Here is a 23,378-nt window from a genome sequence, read left to right as displayed (position 1 = left end):
CATGCTAGCACATTAGTGGAGAGAGCAGCCTAGGTAGAATACAAAAAAGAAAACTCACAGAAGGTTTATGAACAGCAGCAGGGAAGCTCATCAGGGAATCAGATTTCACTACAGAACCCTACATCACAATCAGTCACTGACAAGCCACTGCAAGAGGGTCAACTGACAAAGTCAAATTTGACAAGCAAGAGGCAGGACCATTTCTACAATAAAATGTGGAACTGTTTAAAAAACCATCAGTGTAGATTCAGGAAAGTATTGATAGTGAAACTTCCTTGACAAAAACTTCTATGGTACAACAAAGTCATTATTTTCTTGGAAGAGACTGGATTCAGCTGAGCATACATCATACTTAGTTACTTCAATATAGATACTTAATCTCTGATTTTTCTTATGCTTTTACTTTCTCTTTTCACCACATTTCAATATATAGAAGTGTAAGTTGCTAAATTAAACCTTATACACTTTAAAAGCAAGCAGCCACTCACATGGATACAGGAACATGGGTTCATTTACCCATCAGTAAGCAGGCAACAGAAAAGCAGATGTTTAATGGGCAGAAAAGGCCCAGTTGTTCACTGACAAGTACTTTGTTTGCTCTAGAACATTCAGGTAGGCTTGAGCCTCTTCTAAACTGAATTTATTTATTACTTGCCTCTGCAGAGCAAACGAATGCATCCATTTATTTTCTCTAAAGATGCCTTCATCTCTCTTGCATTACAGCAGCCCGAATCCTTGAGAACATGGACAGGAGTGCAGAGCCCTGCAGGGATTTTTACCAGTATGCCTGTGGGGGGTGGCTGAAGAGAAACGTGATCCCTGAGACCAGCTCCCGGTACAGCAACTTCGACATCTTGAGGGACGAGCTAGAGGTGGTGCTAAAAGGTCAGTGGGGTTTTTCTTTGTGGACTATGTAAGGTTTCTTCTTGGCTTACATGTTATCCTAATAAGATGAGGCTGTCTAGCAAAGCTGAAGATCTTACCAAGCCTTGGAGTTTCTTTGTGTCTGTTGGGGACAGAGGCACAGGAGCTGCTGTGTGTCTGGCACTCGGGCAGAGCTGAGCAGACGTGGGGGGTTTCCAGGGAAGAGCAGGTATTAAGCCATATTTGCTGTCTGTGTCTTTCAGATGTCCTGGACACACCAAGCAATAATGATATAGCTGCAGTGCAGAAGGCAAAAACTCTGTACAGATCCTGCATAAATGAAAGTGAGTGTCTGAATGTGCTGCTTGGGGGACAGAGAAATACAGGCCAGAGAGTCCCACCTCCACGGGCAGCAGGACCTAGATCCTCCTGCTTTCTGCACGTCATTTTTCAGAAATTCTTTGTGAAAACTAAAATGTATCATTTCTGAGTCAGAATGTCAATAGTGAAGTTAGTATTGTACCTCCTGCTTTACTAGCTCTGGTATTTTAGGTGAGATTAAATTACTCTTCCCTTACCAGTTTGCTGCAGATACTTCAACTCAAATCCTTTTTCTTAAATGGGAGTTAACATCTTCTGTAGAAATTATCAGGGATGAAGTGGAAAATAACTGACATGCCTGGCTTCTGGAAATACAGGGATGTCATTTATTTCAAGAATATGAGCTAGATGCTGCCACTAGAATGAGGAGCTGTAAAAGAGCAGTGCTTCCAAATGGGGCTTTTGTAGTTTCTACAGTGTTATTAGTACTTCTCAGAACCATTATTTCAAAACTATTTATATTCAAATATTGAGATAATATTTAACTCAAACCTATTATTATTATTTCTGCAGAGTGAAAATACAATAGTTCTTCAGTGTCACAGTGGTCACAAGAATTTGCATATGCTGTTTGCAGTCATGACTCAAACATGTTTTTTACAATTAAAAAGCACAATGTAAACAGAGCATACTCCTGTATTGTGGGGATGGTAAAAATATATTTCTCAACTCATTATTCTCCACTCCTCTTGACAGTATAACATTTCTGTGTTCTAAAATCTCGTGTAACTGATTTTATTTTTTCCAAAAGCTGCCATTGACAGCAGAGGTGGAAAGCCTTTAATTAGTTTGTTGCCAAACTTATCTGACTGGCCTGTAGCAACAGTTAACTGGGATTCCTCCTATGGTAAGATAATCTGTGTTTTTTCATTTTACAGTTAAAATTTCTAAATTATTGCATTTTTCATTGCTTACCAAAGACAGAGGCTGAGTATACCTTTCCTTTGCTTAGGAGCTGCTTGGACAGCTGAGACAGCTATTGCCCAGCTGAACTCCAGATATGGAAAAAAAGTCCTTATTAATTTTTTTGTCGGCACAGATGATAAAAATTCCACAGCACATATCATCCATGTAAGTCTGGGGTGGCTTTGTTCTGTTGAACATGAAAATGCAGCAGAATAACCTGAAGCACAGACATGAGTGTTAACCAGGACAGACATGAGTGACTTCAATTTTAGCAGAGTAAGCTACAAGGTATTCAGGTGCCAAAGTCCTAACAGGACCTGCAGTCAGGTGGCACAGACAGGAGAGTGGCTGAGGACATTTGCTTAAGGAAGTGTGTACGTGTAAGATGATCTCTGGAAATGGAAAATCCAGAGGAAGACAGTATTACATCTGGTGACTCTTCACCAGCTACTCCTGAGATGCAGCAGTCACAAGAGCAAAGGTCTAATCCTCCTTCTCAGTGGGTGGGTTGATCTTGGACTATATTGCATGCACGAATTCCAAAGAGGCAGGAGCTGCCTTGATGGGGATGGCTTTGGGTTCTGTACATCCACTGTTTTCACACTGGTTACATGCAGCATGCCTTGTTTGGTGACAGAAAAAAGAAGACAGGGAGACAAAAAGCATGAGGAGAATGAAAAGAATTACAGAGAGGGCCAGGATGAGAGAGAAAATCCCCTTTGGCTAGAAGATGATTTGGCAAGAGTGAAGCATCAGCAACCTCTAAGTGACCAAAGCACAGCAGAATGCTTTGCCATGTTGTTCTTAAGCACTTTGTCATTTATTATTTGTGTTTATAGATTGATCAGCCTGGCCTTGGTCTGCCTTCTCGTGACTACTACGAGTGCACTGGTGCATACAAAGAGGTAAGATGAAGCTGACAGATCACTGACTGCACCTGAGAAGTTCTTGCCTGTATTTTCAAGGCAGATACATCCTTAAGAGTAGGGACAGGCAGAGAACAGAACAGTACCAAAGAGGATCCAGTACTGCCCCTGGGAAACATCCCGCAGAGAATGGGTGAATAATGACAAGCACTGAGGGGCAGCTCTGTGCAGGTGAGAGCAGTCAGTGTGACAGACTGGAGGAGTTCTAACAGGGGCAAGAGAACCCAAGGGACATGGAGGGGATGCAGAGAAAGCAGAACAGGGACAAGTGGAAATGTCAGCTGAGAATGGGAGGGAGAGTAACAAATCCCCTGCCACACTGACCCTGTTTGATCCCCCTGCCTGCACGAGCAGCCCACTCTGTACCAGCTTCTCTGCACTGGATGGAGGACTGCAGATTCCTCTGGCATCACTGGACCCCAGACATCCCAACCCATCTCTGTTTTCCCTTCCCTTCTCTTCCTTTTCTTCTGTAATCACTGAACATAGGGATGGGAGAGCAGTAGTAGCTTTCCTACACAATGCCTGGATGGTTATGCAAGTCAGAAGAGGAACAGCTTCTTGACATTTTAGGACCTATTTGAGAGAAATAAACGTGAAAGAACTTCAGCTTTGTTACACAGCTTCTGCCAGGCTTCAGAGCTGAATCCAGAGACACCTTGTAACTGTCACAGCTGCATTGAGACAGAACACACAGAATATAGCTTCTGTCACTACAAAAGGGATGCCATTCCTGAACTATGATTGACTGGCAAGTGCTGCAGGTGTCAGTGGAGTCCAGGTGGAAAACCTCATCACTGATAGGCTTAGAAAGAAAAAAAGAACCATTCAGATCCAAAGACACACTTTCCTGCATGAAACAGCTGAGAAGATCACAGTCCCCTAACTTCTGAATGAAAATGAAGAATGTGATAACATAGAAAAGGCTTCAGATACCTACACTCTCATATGGGCTTAAAATCCATGTTTAGTTCTTATGTATATGCATGTTCATTAACCTGTTAGCACTAACACTGTGTATGCCTCATTCCTAATCATGGATGTGCTTTAAACCCTTGAGAGCTGGAGTGCAGGTATTTGCTGGAGCCATGTGGTAGCTGAGAGTGCAAAGTAACCTTTAATTAGCTCCTTTTCTTCTGTGTAATTAAATGCAGGAGCAAGGAGAAACCATGCTAAACATTTTGGGTTTGTAGGTATGTTGCTGACATGCCAACACCTAATGCTCTAACACTACTTACACTTAATTACAGAGTGCAGACAACCAGCACCACACTGACTGCTCAGTTCTGGTGTTCTCACGTGTCAGGGCCTCCAGGAGCTGGCTCAGGGAGCACAGTTTGCTCCCTTCCTTGTATTACACCCCCTGCAGCATTAAGGGACAATTCCCATTATGATCTCTGGCCTGCCTGACACTGTCACACTGCTTCCCACTGTGGGAAAGGAGACAAGGAAGTCTTTAAAAAAAAAACCCAGTGGCTTATCACTGAAGGGCAGGTTCATAATATTCCTACAAGCATGAATGCTTCAAGTGAGATGTTCCTGCTCCCCATCCCAGCCTCTGCCAGCAGCCTTTGCCTGGGAACAAGTTATTTTAAAAATCTTCTGCTCTTGTGGGATATGTGACTGCTCTGCTCAGACAAGAGTTATTCAAATATCTACGTTCCCACTGCAATATCTGGCAGTATTTTTACAGTCCATCTGAAATGAGCTGACTTGGTTCTTGGCTACTTGGCCATACTGTGATTCAGGCCAAGGATAAAGCTACTGGTTGGTACCTGAAGATGTCTGGGGACACAGTGGTTGGGGGAATAGAGTCTGCATTGCACTGTTAACAACTGTATTTGGCTGTTGTGTTGTTTGTACACGTTTGTGTTGTACAATACATTTGTACTGTACTGTACACACAGTTACAGGCTTGGCACACAGTGCCGTTGGGGAGCTGCTGTAGCTCTCAGGGGTCTCATGGGCTTTCCTCTTTCTGGTAAAACAATCTTCATTAAAACTCAGACTGGGAGCTCAGTCCTCAGGAGGCTGTTGGTGCCCACTGCCCGTGCTGCCTGGGAGCTGCTCCCCATGCCCAGAGCCTGCTGCAGGCAGGAGCTGGGGGCAAGGCAGGCACTTCCCAGCACTCATCCTGAGCATGCCAACCTGTTTCTGCTAGTAAAGTTGGTGACATGTAGAGCTTATTAATCCCAGGGTTTACCAGTGATGCTATTTTGCATGAAACAGCTTTATTATTAAAGAGCAAATCTAAAATGATTTATTTTTATTTGATTTTAAAAGCATACCAAACCCAGCATCTTTTGATAAGCCATGAGTGTGGCTTATCAAAAAGGAATTAAGAATAACATTAAGTTCCATAAAATAGAGATCTGCAGATATTGATAGTGAAACATTTAAGAATATGTTTTCCTATTTCCATTCTTATCCTTGGTGAGTTCTGCTTTGTCATAGTTAATAGGTGCTATATTGTCTATAGTGTATCCAGCTCGCCTGAATCTAGAGGCAGCAACACGGTTTCTAAATGCTCCAAGCAGCAACAGAGGAGGTGCTCTGCTGCTGGGAGTGATCTTCCCCCAGTGCTCATTTCACACAGTCCATCAGCATTTCTCTCTGTTTTATGTTTCTGGGAACATAGCTCTTTGGAAGTGGTATTTTTGGAAGTTGTAATTAAAGTGAGGTAGAAAAAACAAGGGTGATGGTTTAAATACAGAGGGATAAATGTCTCGTTTTAAATAATGAAAACATGGTGCAGTAGTTGAGACTGGTGAGCTCTGAACATTGCTACAAATTATGGAACAGTTTTCCATGAGGTAATTTTCAAAGTTATTTTCTACTTGTGATCTAGCAGTATTTCAGAATATATCACTATTAAACTATTTAAGAAAGGGATGAGGAAGCATAGTTCATAAAAGTGAAGAAATCTTAAAGATAATCATGGTATGTTATACTTTGAAGAGCTCTGTCTTTAAAATGTTTGTATTTTTTCCTGCAGGCATGCACTGCCTATGTTGATTTCATGATTTCTGTAGCTAAACTAATCCTGCAAGAAAGAAATATTCCTTTCAATGAGAGTGTGGTTTCTGACCAAATGAAAATAATTATGGACCTGGAGAAGGAAATTGCCAATGTAAGAAAAACATTTTTAAAGTGTCATTTAAATAACTGACTTTTTTCCTAATGCCTAAGAAAGCTCACTGTGAACTGGTACTTGCTGATGTTATTTTGTGGGACCAAAGCTGACCAAACATGTATAGGGCCTGGAACCCCTAAGAGGGACACATAATGAGAAAGACATGCCTTCTAACCAGCAAGGGAAAATATTTGAGTTAGCTCTTTTCCAAACAGCAAAATGTTTTATCCTAATCTGTTCAGAGAAGGCCTTCAAGAGAAGAAAGGGAGAGAGGGCCTTGGTTTCTGTTCAGTCTGGTTTAGAAGGAGAGTTTCAGGAGATGCTTTCACGCCTCTTCTCCCTTTGTCCTCTTTCCCCAGGGGCTGTTACCAGAGCAGTTGATTCCCAGCCCCTGGCCTGTCGTGCAACACAAAGTCATGTTTGTGCTGCACAAGCTGCTCCACAATGCTGATTGTTCCAAGTGCATTTGTAATTAAACACTGTTCTCCATTAAAGTATGGCTTGGAGAAACAGCCACAGTTTGAATATGGACAGAGAAAAACAAATGGATATCAGAGCATTCACCAGCAAAAACATGGCTTGTGTTTATTAAACATTTCAGAAGGACCTGAAGCTGAGGATGACTGTAAAAGAAGCCAAATACAGTTTTTTTAGCCTCAGTTATTTTTCAAGTTCCAGTGATAGTAAGGGCACATGTTTGGCAGAGGAAAACCTTCCTCCTCCCTGTGTGTAAACTCCAACATCTGATTTTGATTTTCTTCACGCTTTCCTGAAAATACACCTCTGGGCTCAGATCAGAGATGGAAAAGTATTACAAGAAAAGGAATTAATTGGAGAAAGCTGTGAAGGGGAATGGAAAAGGAAACCACAAGAGCAATGCCTCTCCAGCTGTTGGTGCTGGCAGAGGGTCCAGCTGGTGGTGGGTAAGCTGCTGGTCCCTCCCTTGGGAACCTCTCATTGAAAACTCAGCTCCAGGCTGACTGTTCCTGGAAGAGAGCTGGCATTGTGCTCCTGGGAACTGGCTAAAGACAACAGAGAAAAAAGACTGAATGCACAATAGGTCAGGGAGGAGGAAGCGGAAAAGAGATGGTGTTTGGAAAAGGATGGAGAGAGAAAATCAGACTTGGCATGAATGATTTTTCAAAGCAGTTTAAATGGGTAAAATCTACTGGTTTAGCTCCTGCCCAAGTCAGTCAGGAGTACCTGGGGCAAGAGTGATGTAGGTTCTCCCATGTATTACTCTTACAGGTCACTATTTACTTGCAGTTGTTTGTGTACCTGCATTTCCTCTTAAATGCTGTCCATATTTACATGGGAAGTACCCTACAGTTAATGCAAACTTACAGTAATGTATTAAGCCAGAAATACTCTTGTTCTGTTTACTTCTGCTTACCAAAAGCCCAGACTGCTTACCAGTCTGTGAACTGACTCGCTGTACTTAGTAATTTCCTCATTATTAACTTTGGTAGGCAACCACAAAATCTGAGGACAGAAATGATCCCCTTCTGCTGTACAATAAAATGACCTTGGCCCAACTACAAAAGAACTTCTCACTGGAAATTGATCATAAGGTGAGTGATCTGACATTTTAACCTCTAATTTATAACTGATGAGACAACACTGAAGCCTGACATTTCTTTCTTGAGCATAGACAGATTAGAAATACCTGATGTGCACACTCTGGTACCTAAACATCAGGTGATGAGAAGCTGTGTGTAGAGGACTGTGCTCTTGTACCCACGGCTTCTCCTGACCCAAAGGCCCCTCTGCTGCAACACAAAGAGATGGAAGAGGACAAAGGAAAAAAAAAAATCCTGAGCCTGACTTATCACGGATTCAGGACAGTAAATCTTGCAGAACTTGCACTTACATAACCCTTGCTGGAAATCAGGAGAGTATCCTTTGCAAAGTACAAATTAATTCCCTTTCAGTAACTACCACAGCTCCAGAGGGCCCAGGACAAAAGTTAGGACTGCAGCCACTGATGCAAACTGATGCAGAGATGTTGCAGTGTGACTGTTCAGGCCCTCTCTGCTTATCCAGAGCCACAGATTCAGAACAAAACCTCCTGCAACATCTGACCAGAGGGGGGGATTGCTCATCAGACAGGAGCTGTGCCTCAGTGCCGTGCCCAGCAGGCAGGGAGGTGACAGTGCTGTGCCCCATGGTTAGCAGTGTGCTGAGGGCTCTTCTGTGCACTCTTTGAGGCCAGTGAGAAACTCTGAAATCCTCTTATTCCCATCACAGTTTCATAATCACTGCTATTTTTATTGACTTTAATTCTTTAAATGATATGATAGTTCACTCCTGCCTAATTTGTTTCACAATTTACTCTCTCCCACAGGTTTAGTTCAGCAGTTACCATTGCAGTCACAATGTCAGAACTGACTTTTCCTGTCACAGAATGGTATTGCCCTGGTTATTTTTAGTTCCTGGGGAGTGCTACAGATCAGCAATAATCATCTGCTCTAAATTTATCCAAAAATGCTTAAAAGACACATGATGGGAGTTGGTAGTGTTGTTGTAATAGTCTAAGGATAGAAGAGCAATTATTCCTAAGATTAGTTTGAAGTTAGCTGCTTCTCCTTCAAACCTGATTTTGTTCCTGCAGGCTTATCTGCCTTCCTCAGCTGTATGAGTTTGTCTGATGAAACATGTTACTTCTCCCAATAAAAGTTCCCTCTCAAAAGATACAGACTGGAAAAACCACTGATACTTTTCAAAGTAATAGGCATACCAATTTTTTATAAATTAAAATATAGGAAGTACAAAGATTATTGGCTTTTCTAACAAATCCCTTCTCATTACTAAAGCCAGTACCTACCAACGTGGTAAAAGCACTGAGTAGCTCTAGAGTTTTGATGGTGATTTTCTCAGCCAAATGGTGGTTCACAGAGGCCATGGATTAGGAACCCTGGAGCTAGAATGGAGCTTGTGGCTGTGTGGGTCAGAGCCCCAGGCTGTGCCCACAGGCTGCCTCCCCTCAGGCCAGACTGTTCACACCAGCTGGGCACTAAAAACTTCACAGAAAATAATTTTCACAGGTACTGGCTCACGAGAGCTTTGTGGGTCTCTCGAACAGGTGAGTACCAGCATAAAGAAAATGAGGTTTTTAGGACCAGAGAAGCAGAAAATGAGCAGGAACTCTGAGACTGGCCCATCACAGCACGCTGCAGACTGACCTGGCACCAAATCACTTGCTCCTCCAGCACACAGAATGGAGCATGCAGGGGAGACTTCATTACAGATAGTGGATTTAGTGTGTCTGTTTTCAAACATATCAAAATAAATCCTTTCATGGACTGAAGTGTATAGATACAGAGACATAATGGTACTGACAATCTGACTTTTGGTCATGCTTTGAATGAAAAGTTCTCAGCCAAATACAGCAAAAACGCAACCGAAAATTGTACTTAAAATCTAATGCCTGCTTTTGCAGACCACAAGGGTTGTAACATTTTTAGTTGTGTAACTCTGAAATCAAAAGAACCTCTCAACCTTTTCTGCTAACCACTACCCTGTTTTAATAGGATTTTGGAGCACAGAGGGTACAGATTATCTCAGATCAGTTATTATTATGATGACTCCATAGTGCAGCTATTAGGAGAACTAAAGGCAGAGCATTTGTGTTATGCTGCCCTATTTAACGTGGAAAAAACAGCTCAGTCTGCTTCTTTATGATTTAACCATGTAATAATGCATATTGATTTTTCTAGGTATTCAACTGGTCAAAATTCATCAATGATATCATGTCAACTGTGGAAATTAACGTTGAGAACACTGAGCACGTCATTGTTTATGATCCAGAATACCTTATCAAGCTCAAGTCTATTCTTAATAAATACAATCCCAGGTAGGCATGTTAGGTATTTTTGTCATTTGCATTCTAGTTTTCCAGAAAACTGAAAAAGCCTGAGAACATTACCAGCTTATTCTTGTTTGGTTAAACAGAGACCTTCAAAATTACATGATGTGGAGATTTGTCATGGACCTTGTCAACAGCCTGAGCCGGAACTACAAGGACACAAGGAATGCTTTTCGTAAGGTGCAGAAATTTATCTGCTTTTAAGTTGTGGAGATGGCTTTTGTGAACCAAAGAAGATAATTTTTTAATGTAGCTGTGGTGTACAAAAATTTCACACCTTCTGGATTTTGTGCACAAAAGCTGGATCTGTTTGCTGAAGCTTCTGCTGGAGCATACACATGATTTATGAGATGTGTTTAATAGCTGGAGTGAATTTGAAAAGCCCTGTTCTGGTACTCAGTCTCAATGCTTTTCTGAATCTAAATTAATCCCCATTTTGTTAACAGAACAGTCCTGTTCATTTGAAAATGACTTCTCAGCAGTTCTGATCAACTTGTAACAAGCTTCTGCATCCAAATCAATGCATTCGAAGTTGAACACCATGGGCCCAATCTTGACAGTAGTTTAATGCTTAGAGCTACTCTAACTGTATCCTCAGGATACAATTAGTCCCACTGAAGAAACACATCAGTTTCTTTTTTTTCCAAGATTTATTTGAAGAGAAAACAATAATGTTCCCTATGGTGCTGTATCTGTGACTTTATGCCCTGCAGGCTCAGGAGGTGTCATTTCAGATGCATCAGCACTGTACATGTATGAATTCATTTTAACTTCATGGTATTTTTAGTAATAAGCAGGTAAGTTGTCAATGGATCATTTCTCTGTTCCTAATTCTTTAGGATGACAACAAACAGAAGTAGTTTTCCTAGTAATTCGGTTGACTGTTACAGAGCTTTTAGCACCAGAAGCCACTGCTCTGTACCTCTGAGGAGATGGGCAGCTGCTTCAGTATGGAATAAAAACTTGATACTAGAACATGGTTTCAGAGAGTTGCCCTACATTGACACTGGCTGTTACACTGCTTGCATTCAGGTACCATACCATAACATTATCCACTCATTTATTTATAGGTTATCATGACAAAATCCTTGTATACCTTGCAGCAACATCTCACAGAGTAAATGAGTTTCTACTTTGCAAGCTCCCAAAGGTGGAAGGCTCAGAGAGAAGCAGCTGCTGGCTGGGTGCAAACCACAATCTAGCGGCCCTGACAGAGCTGGGACTGTAACACAGGTCCCTGTCACAGTGAAAGCTCTGTGCTAGGGTATTCCTCTCTAACCTCTCCCATTCTTAGCTTTTAGAATAGTCTTCTCTCTCCCTTTCACATTCTGCAAGGATAAAGAATGTTGCTAAGGAGTCTGCTGTTTCCTCAGCCTGTGACTGACGTTCCCGTTAGGGAGCGTGGCCACCCAGCTGTCCCAGCACCACTGGGAATCACAGCCCCTCTGAAACACACCACTGCCCCCCGTCTCCTCCACCTTCCCTGGGCCCCGGTGGCACTGGTTTACCCGAGGTTTGTGTTCCACAGGCACTTTATGGCACCACATCAGAGGCCGCCGTCTGGCGCCGCTGCGCCAACTACGTCAACGGGAACCTGGAGAGCGCGGTGGGACGGCTCTACGTGCAGGAGGCCTTTGCTGGGGACAGCAAACATGTGGTAAAGCTTCAGCAAGCAGCCTGTCTGCCCTCCTAGCCTCACCTCACTGGCCCCAGGCAGCTCTTCACACAGCTTTGGTGACACTTTGTTAACCTGCACTTCCCAATACCTGACTTTCGGGTCTGCTTCTCAGTCCGTGTGAGGAGCAGGTGGGGGGTACCTGCTAGGAGAGCCCATTCCTCTGCTCCCAGCTCCTGCTGCAGGCCTGGGCCCAAGCTGATGGCCACAGGGAGAAGTAATGGGTGACTTGAGAAGACTCTGAGGGAGCCATCTCTCTGCCCCACTCCCATGAGCCAGCCCTGACCCCCAGCAGCAGAGGGACAGGAGCTGCTCTGACTGCCCCCAGCACACAGCCCCTGCAGAGTGACACCAGCTGGGGACACAGGGCCATCGCTTACATCTCCTTCTCTGCAGTCACACACAAACCTGCTGCAGATTCACCTGGAGTGAAAACTTAGTTTCCTCCTATCCCTCATCCATACTCCAGGCTTAAGAGAGGCCACTCCTTGTGGCTGACCCACACCCTGTCATTTGGTCACACGCACTGTGTCAAACAGGTGGGTGTTGCACAGACTTTTTTGTAACCCAGATGACAAAACTACCTGGTGAGCTCACCTCCATCCATCCCCTTCCCTCCCACAAAAGAGGCTAAAAGCAGACTCAGCTTGAGCTCCTGATTTCAGTGTGGCCCACAAGCAGCATCAGCTTAAGCAGACAGTGCAGGGCAAACAAGTCTGCAGCAAAGCTGTAACTGCAGAAAAATAACTGCATGGGTTTATGTACACTTGTAACACTGATGTTTGTTCCAAGGTTGAGGAAATGATTGCAGACATTCGTGATGTTTTCATAAAAACCTTAGATGACCTTACTTGGATGGATGCAGAAACCAAAAAGAGAGCAGAACAAAAAGTAAGTAAGATCTTAAATATTGGCAATTTTGTGCATGTCTGGAAAATACAAGATTTCAATTGCTTTTCCTGGAAAAAAAGCACAGTATCTATCACTGCTTTATATAGACAAATTCACATAATATATTGGTGTTTGCAAGACATGGCAACTCCCAGGCTTCCTATGTCAGTTGCAGGGGATATGGGAAGAGCCTCTGTGGAGATAACCACACAAAATAGCAGGAATCTAGATAGAAGATTAAGACCTTTCAGGCAAAGCAGTGATTAAGGAGCTAGATAACAAATATCTACAAGAAAGAATACTGAAAATGAGAAGGAATGATTTATGGTGACTTGCCCAACTATTAGGGGCAATAGGACAAAACAAAAACCCCCACATCATTGGAGAGTTCTCTTTTAAGGGAAGACCTGGCTTCAGACAGCTCATGGGAGTCTGAAATTAAAGAAATCAGCTGCAGAGAGTCCTGAACTGGGAGTGAAGCAAAGCAGCTTTTCAGCACAAAAGCACAGTTTAAACACCTTTAGGTGTCTGTGCATATTCTGTAAGTTAATGTATGAAGAAACAGAACTATCAGATACTTTCTAGACTTTTCCATTGCCACAATTAACCATAAACTCTACATTGCTTTCAACAAATAAAAAAAAGTAAACAAAACCTATATAATGTCCTGGGTGTTCTGCAGTTGCTTCCATCTTGCATTTATTATGCAATTTATGATTAATTGGAATATATGTCTGGCTTTGCTATGGATCTCAGATTCTCTTGTCCCTAGGCAACAGCCATCAGAGAGAGGATTGGTTACCCAGATGAGATCGTGACTGATGACAATAAGCTGAACAGTGAGTACCAGGAGGTAAGGATCCACAACAGGCAGTGCCAGGAAAAAATGGATTTTAAGAGAAGAAACTGTGAGTGACTTCACAGCCCAGCTGCAGAGCAGCTCAGGGTTGTGTTGGGTGACACAGGTGTCCATCAGGATGTACTGAGAGGCAGTGTGCTACAGCTGACCAGTGCAGGGCCTCATGGGGATGGCTCCAGTCTGGAGAACCATAGAATCAGGCTGTGATAGGACACGGAGCTGTGGTGTTCAGCCCAGGGTGTATAAAGCTACCACTGGTGGAATGGATGCAACTACACCCAACTTGGTGTCTGTGCCTGTTAATCCAGGGGTTGGAATTAGTCTCTCAAGTTTGATATTGGACTGCACAGATAATTTAAACCCCACCTGAGCTTTTGCACTGCAAAACGTGACCACAGGATTCTTTTACCTTGTAGGTTCATTTCTACAGGTAATTCCATTCATGTATTTAAGACACAAGTGTGATCAGACAGTATGTAGCACAGAAGTGCTAATTTTGAAAACTATGGACATATAACTGCAGTATGCTTCTTAAAATCACTATTTGAACCTTATTCCTGTGTCCTGTCTAGGATGGAATTGCAGTTTAGCAGGCTGGTAGCTACTGGTTTCAAGAGGGTAACTCCCAGAGGTTAGGGTCAAAACCAATACATGCTGAACTCTACTCAAAAATACATCCAAAGAGGGAATACATTTTTCTGGAAAAAGAATTAAATGCTTGAGCCTCTATCATACATCCAGCTACAATATCAACTCTGTGATGTAGCAGAGCAGTGCAAATCACGTTCTAGTTGTAGATCAAAAAAACACTCTTAAAAATGTGGTGCTTATCTCATGGTAGAAGCACAGAATGGTTTGGGTTGAAAGGGACCTTAAAAATTGTCTGGTTCCAATCCCCCTGCCAGATTTTCCAGCTCCATGTGTCTTTTATTTTAAATCAATACCACCACCACTAAGCATTCTTCCCTCTTTCTTTTTAGTTGAGCTTCAAAGAAGAAGAATACTTTGAGAACATTATTCAAAATCTAGTGTTTACCCAGAAGAAAAGATTAAAAAAGCTTAGAGAAAAGGTGGACAAAGAGGAGTAAGTACTTAAAAATACTGTGTATAGTCTTTCACCCAGTTTCCACAGGAGGAGGTATTTGGAGGGTAATCAGTGATGATTTAATGACCTTTCTTCTGTGCTTTTTTCCACCATGAAGAGGGCAGGGAAGAGGGCATTGCTTGTTTCTCAAGGGCTGAAGCTACATTAGTGAGCAGGGCAAAGAAACTGGGAGATGGTGTAGAAGGTTAAGTATTCTGCAGTACTAATTCTAGGATGGTCCTTCAGCTCCAGGAGTGAGCTCCTGGAGAGCACCTTTTTAATTAAGTTAATCTGAAAGATTAATTTCATCCCTAAGAAATTTGTTTGTCTTGCTCAGAGACTGCTGAGCCAAAGAAAGCATGATTAAAGGAGGATGAGCAGCAATCTACTTCAGAAATGTACTCCTGCTCTGAATTCAGATATTAATGTGGATGTACCAGAAAACTGACCCAGCACATTCCTGGCTGTGCTGCCTGCTCTTCCCCTCTCACCTTTGACCCATTGGAAACTTAATTTAAGCCAAATCAGAACAATTACTGTGGTACCCATTGGCTGTGCTAACTTTGCAAGACTATTTGCTTGAGAAAGGGCTGCAGAGCTAGGCTTCTGGGGAGGAGAGAGTAACAGAACTAGCTTTGTACAGCCTGAAAAAAACCCCAAAAACAAGACCAAGGGGAGGTCTTATTGCTGTCTTCAACGACTCAATGGAAGGTGATACAGAGAAGCCTGACTCTCCTGGGAGCTGCACAGTGATAGCACAAGGGGGAAGAGGCACAGAAATTCTGACTAGATGTTAAGTCAGTCCTCCTGCATCCTCAGACTCTCACCTTTTCAGAAGATGAAGTACATGCTTCACACCTCTGGAATCACCACTTTGCATTTTCCAGCTCTGTCACAGCTTTTCAGACCAACAATCATAACCGTGGCTAAACAGTTCCAGGGCTACTAAAATGAGTAAGGGGTTGGAGTATCTGATGTACAATGAGAGGCTGCACACACCCAGGTGTTGGACTTGGCAATCTCCACAAGTATCTTCCAGCCTCAGTGATGCTGTGATTCTGCTACTCAGTTGCTAGTTTTGAGCAAGTAATTATTATCTCTGCCTTTAAGAACTGAGATTCTAACTTTTGTTCCTCTGCTGTTACTAGGTGGATAAGTGGAGCTGCTGTTGTCAATGCTTTCTATTCAGCAAGCAGAAATCAGATAGGTAAGCTGTCCCCACTTCCTGAGTGCAGCTGAATTATTTTTATATATTTGCCTTTGGGTGGATTTTTAAAATCAAGAAGCAAAACAATATGATGGGGGCTGCAGAAGGGCCTCAGTGCAGCAAAATCAGAGGTTTCAGTGATGGTGTTCTCATCTCCTTGTACTTTGAATTGCCTCTGTGCAAGGAAGAGGCTTGGGATTCATCCCTGCAGACACAGGCAGTGGGAGGTCAGTGACCAAGGCAGCCTGGTGCCCCCAGCCTGCTGGGGGTCCGAAGGGACAAACAGTGAGTAACTGAAAGGAAGGTTGGCTACAATGAAGGCATGGAGCTTTCTGCCCTGGAGCACATGTGATTTCATTCCTCACAGCTCCTTCACAAGCCCTTTGTACAAACTTCTATGTGGTGTGGGAAGGATGGGGAATTCCATCCTGCTGGTTAATGAGCACTCTGGCTCACTGACTGCTCCACACTTGTGTTGCTCTAAGCAGAGCCTTTCAAATCCTGAGTCTCAGCTGACAGCTATCTTGAATGCAGAGTCCTAACACAGGTTCTCTCACATATGGCTTTAAGAAAAACTTAAAGAATTTTGAGGCATCCTTAATTGCTATTATTAAGATTTAAAGTCTGCCACATGACTTCAAGTTCACTGTCTGATGTGTCATGGAATTCTGCTTCTTTTGTGTTGGATTTTTTTTTTAAAAATTCCTCATTTATAAAAAGACCAGAATTTCAACATGTATTTCTTTTTCCTAATATGTTTCTTAAAAGCCTAGAAAAATTAGCAAGAAGTGGGTGAAAGGAACCACTTTGTTCTTAGTCTTTCATTTCCAGCCTGGCCTATTTTTATGGATTCCAGTAGGAGTTACTGGTATTTGCTGTGAAAGGATAAATTCCTCTCTCCAAGACTGATTTGTGGTGAGGGCACATAATTTATTCTTCTAGGGAAACACCCTCCCACTTTTCATGATGTTGTGATGGTCGTTTGATAATGATACAGGAGTCAGGGAATGCTGAGTGCTGTAAATTGAAAAGGTAAAATAAACCAGTAAGGAGACAAACTAAAAGCTGCTGCTGCTTTCTCAAGTGTCTGAAGAGCCACGTTTCTCTGCCCCAGGCAGCACCGAGTCCTGCAGCCAGGCACTCAGTGCTGCTGGTAAATCCCAGGCAGCAGCACCATGTGGTGGAAGCTCATAAGAATGGTCTGTTCACACTGGGCACAGAGGAGAAGGAGGCAATGCCTTAATTGTCTGTGGTTTTTTGCAGTCTTCCCAGCTGGCATTTTGCAGCCCCCTTTCTTCAGCGCGTCTCAGCCCAAGTCCCTGAATTACGGTGGCATAGGCATGGTCATTGGGCATGAGATCACACATGGCTTCGATGACAATGGTGAGGCACTCAGTTCCTAGTCACAAAACTTGCAATGCACAGAATGTATCACATGCTTTAGTGCCCATTCATTCCAGGGAGCATGTGGATGAAGTTTCCATACATCAGAGCAGATCTGGATTGCTGAGGCTCTGTGGTTTAGGATCGCCCATGTTGATTCCCACAAGTGTGATCCAAAGAATCCCACAGCCACTCCTGCAGCTGCTGGGCTGGTAACAGAGCTGCTGGCTGCTTGCTTCTCTCAGAGGCTACACCAGAAACCATCACAAACCATCCACTGTGAAGAGGATGTGTCACTAGGCTGGCAGAGAGGGAACCCAAGGGCCTGTCATCAGCCCTCCTGCCCAGCCACACTGTTAATTTCTAGTTAATTTCTAACTAATTTCTAATCTAGTTAATTTCTAGACCCACACTAGGATCCATCCCTACCCAGCTTCCTAAGAGAGCCTTAATCCCAGCTCCTGATGCACTCTGAATTTTGTTTTTCAGTCTGAAAAACAAAAAAATCCACCAGGGTGTCATCTGTTTGAGTGCCTCATTACAGAGATTTGTTGCACGAGGGACTACACTTCCTTGCTACCCTTCTTGCTGCATCACAACCATTTCCTGTGGATGAATTTCTGTTAACATATTATTGCAGGCAGAAATTTTAATGAGAATGGAGACCTGGTCGACTGGTGGACTGAGGAATCAGCACGGAATTTCAAGGAGCTCTCCCAGTGCATGGTGTACCAGTATGGAAACTTCTCATGGGACCTAGCAGGAGGGCAGCATGTATGTCCCACTGATTTGCTACTACCAATGCTGTTTTTCACAAGGAAGCACAAAATCTTATGTCCAGAGATGTAAATATAATCTGCTGATTATAAAGGGAATTCTCACCTTTTAAAAATGCAAACCACATGAAGTTTGGTGTTACAGGTCCCAGATAAGCTCTGCTTTGACAAAAACTGTACTTTTCCTTTCTATTTTACAGCTCAGTGGAATCAACACACTAGGAGAGAACATTGCTGATAATGGGGGTGTTAGGCAAGCATATAAGGTAAGAAGTTTCCATTTCTGTATCCATTCTGCTGTAGCTGGAACCATCATAAAGAAACTCAATTTCAGGGCCTTTGCAGAGGAAGCATTATTCTTGTGTTAGGGACAGGACCATACCTATGGCATCACTGAGACATGCTTGTGAAAATGTTGACAAGCCACAGTATATCTTTAATCCTAACCATTATTTCAGGGTACATATCATCTGTTCCCAGCACACTCTTCTTCAGCTCATTTCGTTTTCCTTTTTTCCTTTTGTGCATAGAGAGTTTGTAGGATGAAAACATTTAATGACTCACACTTGGCCCATCACCTAGCTAAACTGATGATGCTGAGCAGCTGTCTGCCTCTGGCTGTCTTCACCAGCTTTTTCATGCCAGGAAGGAGGGACAGAATGACTTTCTTCTAAGCTCTACCCATAAACTGACTCTGCCTGCACGGATCACTACTCACTCTTCAAAAAACTGTTCAGAATTTCAGTTTGTCAAGTGACAGGAGTCCCACACAGAGGTATCCAAGGATGGCAGTGACATCTGGGCTGCCTGTGCTGAGCCCTTGTGGCAGCAGTGCACTTCACTCCTTAGATTGCCCAACTTGGAGACTGGAACTGGAAGCAGAGTGTTGAGAAGCAAGTCAGCTTCTCTGGGACCTTTTCTTGCTACTTGACAATCTGCTGATTGCAGGCCTTAGTAAGATGATTTACTAACATGGTAATAACATGACCTTTCCCTGAACACCCTGTTCTAACACAAAATGTTCAGCACTTGACAAGTAAAGTGTTGCCACTCCTCAACAAGGTGCCCACCAGGATATGCAGGCCAACTCACACCTCTCCAAGTTACCATCCCAGCTTCTGCAACAAAGCCCTCACCAACACTTACCTAACTAGAAACACACACTTTGAGGGCAAATACAATTCCTGGTGAGAGTTTAAAGAACGATTGGGAAGCCTAAAAGAAGCATCAGTGCTGCATTTTTAGTCTGATCTGCAGTTACTGGAACATTGTACATTTAAAAACAAACAATACAAACCCATGGAAGGGGGTACTTTTTCTGAAAGCAGGGAGAAGCCAGACAAAAATTAGATGAGAAGTATTACCCAAAAAATTTAGATATCCGTAATTATTCATATGTCCAAAAGCAATCTTAAGAGGTAAGCTAGCCCCCCCTCCTGCCAGCAGGTAAAATCACCCATCTCTGTATCACTCAGACATACCACAAGGGGAGTCCTGGAGCTCCTCTGTCCCTGGTGCCATCCTGTCTTCCCTTCAGCAGTGGAAACTGAGCAATCTGTTCCTTTCTTTCCTGCGACCTTTTAGGGATTTGAAGACTGTTACATAGTTGAAGGCCCAGACTTCTCTTCTTTAGACTAAACAAACGCAGTTCTTTCAGTCTTTCCTCAGAGGTCATGTTTATAGACCTTTGCTCATTCTTGTTGCTTTCTTCTGGACTCTCTCCAGTTGCTCTACATCCTTCTTCAAGTGCAGTGCCCCAAACTGCACAGAGTGCTCCAGCTGAGACCTGGCCAGTGCCAAGTAGAGTAGAAGGATGATTTCATGGATCTTTTCTCCTGTTTACACACACCCCAGTGTAACACTTGCCTTTTTTGCAGTACTGTGGAACCCCTGGCTCTTGTTCAGGTCATTCTCCACTAAAACTTCCTTAGGCTTTTCAGCAGACCTGCTAACCACTCATTCCACACTGATGCAGTTGATTTGCTTTAATTGTGCAGTAGAAATATAAAAATTATAAAGCTTGCTGAAGAACAGTACTGATTCTCTGTAGCTACCCTATTTCAGAACACAACTATACTCCTTTTGTACTCTTAATTTCTTCCCCTGTAAAACAATGCAGAGTTATGCAAAAATCTTACTGAAATTATTCCATGAGCCTTGACATTTTGCTACACTAAATTGCCTGCTTCAAGCCTCTTTCTCTTACCCTTTATTTCAATGTAATTTGTGCAGCTTCACTAAACCTGGTGTAAAACAGTCCTGTAAGGCCCATTCAATGAGAAAACAAACTTGATTCACTCAGGCTGTGGGTATCACAGTGCAAGGACATGGCCCTGTTGCCTTCTGCTGGGAGGGGGGTGGTAAGATGGCTGGCCCAGGCAGTCTGTGATTCATTATGTCAAAGAATTCCAGCTCCTCATTTCATTCTGGCTGTCTGGGCTGGCACTGGTAACAGTTCTGCTCAATTCATTCTACAGGCCTATCAAAACTTTGTGAAAAAGCATGGAAAAGAACAACTTCTTCCTGGTCTTGAAATGAACCACCAACAGCTGTTTTTTCTGAACTTTGCACAGGTATTCTCTCTTTTTGTCTGACAGCTTTGAAAAGCACTGAAGTTACAGGTTAACAGGGAGTCAGAGAGAGCAGGATGACTTTCACAGTTTTCCTAACAGCTGGCAGAGTTGCCAAGCTGAGAAGTGTTCACCACAAAGTAGTGAAAGTAAAGTCTTGTTGGGTAATTTTTATCTTAGTTTCTTTCCAGGTGCCTTTGTCTGAGCATAATTTGGGTTTTTAAGCAAAATATACTTTTTTATTTCCCCTCTATGTTCTTACGTGAAATCGTTACAATATTGTCACAACATCAAGTACTTCAAATGACATCAAGTCTCTTCCTGGGGAATCTTGTGGCTAACAAAAGCTTTTCTTTGTTACCCGTGTAGGTATGGTGTGGAACATACAGACCAGAGTATGCTGTCAACTCCATCAAAACTGACGTGCACAGCCCAGGCAAATTCAGGTCAGGATGTGGAATCATCTTCAGTGCAGATCCTGCCTTTAGCAACTCAATTTTTACAACTCTGCCCAAAAGGCAGGGTTGCACCAGAGCAGATTTAGGCATATACACACACAGAGGCACCAGGCTCTGGTGAGACAGAGTCCCCAGGACTGTGTCTGCCATCCAGTGCTCTTCCAAACATCCTCTGGCTGCTCCCGTGGCTCCTGATAGGGTTCTGTCAGGAAGACTAAAAGCTACAGCTGGCAGTCCATCCTCCACTGAAGTCACAAGTAGTATCTCCAGTTAATCTGTGGAGAACAAGCCTTTTCCTCTTCCAAGCATGGAAAATAATTCATCTCCTCTTAGACAGCAATATTGACATGATAGAGAAATCACCTTGTGTCATGTCTCTGCTGACATGAAACTGAGGAACTCCTTTGCCATCTAGAGCTAGAGAGAGATTCCAGCTATGAGGCAAATTTGTATTTTCTGCCTTGTGTACTCAGCTCACCAAGAAGAGGTGAGCTTGAAGTCTCTAGGCCAGATCAAGTCAGAGCCACCTTTTCATCAGTAGTGTAACAATGTTTGTGCTCCAAGAAACCAGTTTGAACAAGGTCCAGGAGATGAAGCTGTAATGTAGACATCCCATTTGGTAGCTCCGAGAGGCTGGGTCAGCTCCAGAACTCACATACACAATAGCTGAGCTCTCTCCTGGTACAAGTCACTACATTAATTCCAGTATCTTTCTTTCAAGGGCTTTTCACCAAAGAATTATTTTGTTTATCCCACGTACTCAAATATTTAGTGAAAGCAGTGACTGTTCCTTCAATTGCTACTTGACTGGCATTTCACTGTGGGTGTTTTCTGTACTATTTGTGGATCTGCAGATCCCTCCAGAGGCAGTTTATGCATCAAAGCCCTATGATCAGCCCCCTTTGGTCAGGATGTTAATGAGGCTCTGCAGCAGTTCTTGCCTCCTCTTTGCATATCAAATTTGTATGAGTCACAAGTCCTCTGAAGTTCAGGAGTTCAACATCTCTGTGTAGTTGTGTTTGTGCAGATCTTGGGTGTATGACTTCATGTATTGTGCTGCTTTTACATCTGTATAAAAGACTATATAGATTTTATAAGGGATTACACAAGTGTTATTAAGAAACTAACATTTTTAGAATATAAATTTCAGGATGAGTCCCTTCTAAGACCTCTAAACCAGGAAGCATTGAAGTCCCTAAAAAACACCCACAAAATCATTGCCTAGTGACATACTATTACAATGTCACAATGGCTCCCACTGTGCTTTTTTTTAATTTGGGGGAGTGGGGTGGGGTTTTTTGGTTGGTTCCTTAACAGCTGCTACACTGACTGTAGGTCATCTCTTCTTCCAGGTGGGACAGGCAGGTCTTCATAAAAATTGTTAATTGCATAGTACAATTTTAATTTATGGGCCAACAACTCTGTGCTGGCCAGGTAGAATTTTTTGTCTGCTAGAAAAAAATCAGAAGTTCAGATAAAGTTGCCTTAGATCAGGTAATAGTCAAAGGCTGGCCAAAGAGAATCTGTGTCTGTGTTCACATGTCAGATTAAAACACAGCAAGCAGAGCAGCAGATACATGTCCAGCTCTGCTTACATACCCAGTCCCTGAAGTTGTGAGGAGATTGGTAAATCAAGTAGGACTCTGATCCCACTGCTGTTTTATCTGTTTGTTAATAACAACTGTAAGTAGAATTTTAATACACCCAAAATGCTTTTTGCTCTGTTTCTGGCAGAATCCCATTTTGGCAGCTCCTCCAGAGCACTGAAGCACTGCTTTTTTCTGTGCTATCTCCTGTGCTGCTCCTGGGAGCAGGCAGCAAGTCCTCTCACTTTTGGTTAGACAGGCAAATCATGGCAGGCATCAGCTGCTGAACTTCACCTCAACTTCTGTGGACACTTTTTGGTTCTCTTGAATCTAATGGTTAAAATGACTCAGAGACTAATCACAAATGACTCAAAGAAACAGTTCTTCACATAATTCCTGCCCCACAACCAGTCTGCACCAGTATCTGACATTTGAAGCCTAGGTATGTGCATGCTGTAGCTCCTGAAGGCCAGAGCAGCTCCCAGCAGATCTGGTCACATATGCTCACAATTACTGATATAAAAACTGCCCTAGCTGGAATGTCCCCACTAATTCACTGAAAGCAGTTCTTTGTATGAGTCTCTTGTCTAGGAAATACATTGCACAGCATCCTTTGTGGGAAATGCCCAGACAAGCAGTATGGTCTCAGTTAAAACTTGACGGGTATAAAACCAGAAAGGAATATTCACAGAAAAGTTACACTGCAGTTTTCCACCTCAAGGTCTTGATGTCTCTTTACTGAGAAACTTCTCAGCAAAGCCTGGCTGAAAAACTTCTCAGTGAAAACTACCAGCAAGCAATAAACATGTCCCTA

At 43.0% G+C, this 23,378-nt stretch overlaps 1 protein-coding gene across 1 annotated transcript in view; it reads left to right on the top strand.

Moving 5' to 3' along the window:
• Positions 1-23,378, top strand: part of MME (membrane metalloendopeptidase) — a 33,604-nt gene that overhangs the window by 8,630 nt on the left and 1,596 nt on the right. Inside the window, exons 4-22 of the mRNA XM_030456474.1 lie at positions 724-885; positions 1,128-1,208; positions 1,997-2,092; positions 2,198-2,316; positions 2,991-3,056; positions 6,073-6,207; positions 7,680-7,781; positions 9,927-10,063; positions 10,162-10,255; positions 11,604-11,732; positions 12,543-12,641; positions 13,414-13,494; positions 14,481-14,584; positions 15,733-15,791; positions 17,055-17,174; positions 17,815-17,948; positions 18,151-18,216; positions 20,428-20,523; positions 20,890-20,966. Coding sequence (XP_030312334.1) covers positions 724-885; positions 1,128-1,208; positions 1,997-2,092; positions 2,198-2,316; positions 2,991-3,056; positions 6,073-6,207; positions 7,680-7,781; positions 9,927-10,063; positions 10,162-10,255; positions 11,604-11,732; positions 12,543-12,641; positions 13,414-13,494; positions 14,481-14,584; positions 15,733-15,791; positions 17,055-17,174; positions 17,815-17,948; positions 18,151-18,216; positions 20,428-20,523; positions 20,890-20,966 — 1,957 coding nt within the window. The remainder of the gene's footprint in view (positions 1-723; positions 886-1,127; positions 1,209-1,996; positions 2,093-2,197; positions 2,317-2,990; positions 3,057-6,072; positions 6,208-7,679; positions 7,782-9,926; positions 10,064-10,161; positions 10,256-11,603; positions 11,733-12,542; positions 12,642-13,413; positions 13,495-14,480; positions 14,585-15,732; positions 15,792-17,054; positions 17,175-17,814; positions 17,949-18,150; positions 18,217-20,427; positions 20,524-20,889; positions 20,967-23,378) is intronic.

This window comes from Calypte anna, chromosome 9 (genome assembly GCF_003957555.1).
Source record: "Calypte anna isolate BGI_N300 chromosome 9, bCalAnn1_v1.p, whole genome shotgun sequence".
Classification (NCBI taxonomy): domain Eukaryota; kingdom Metazoa; phylum Chordata; class Aves; order Apodiformes; family Trochilidae; genus Calypte; species Calypte anna.
Note: the sequence above shows the minus strand (reverse complement) of the source record. Positions and strands in the feature narration are given on the sequence as shown.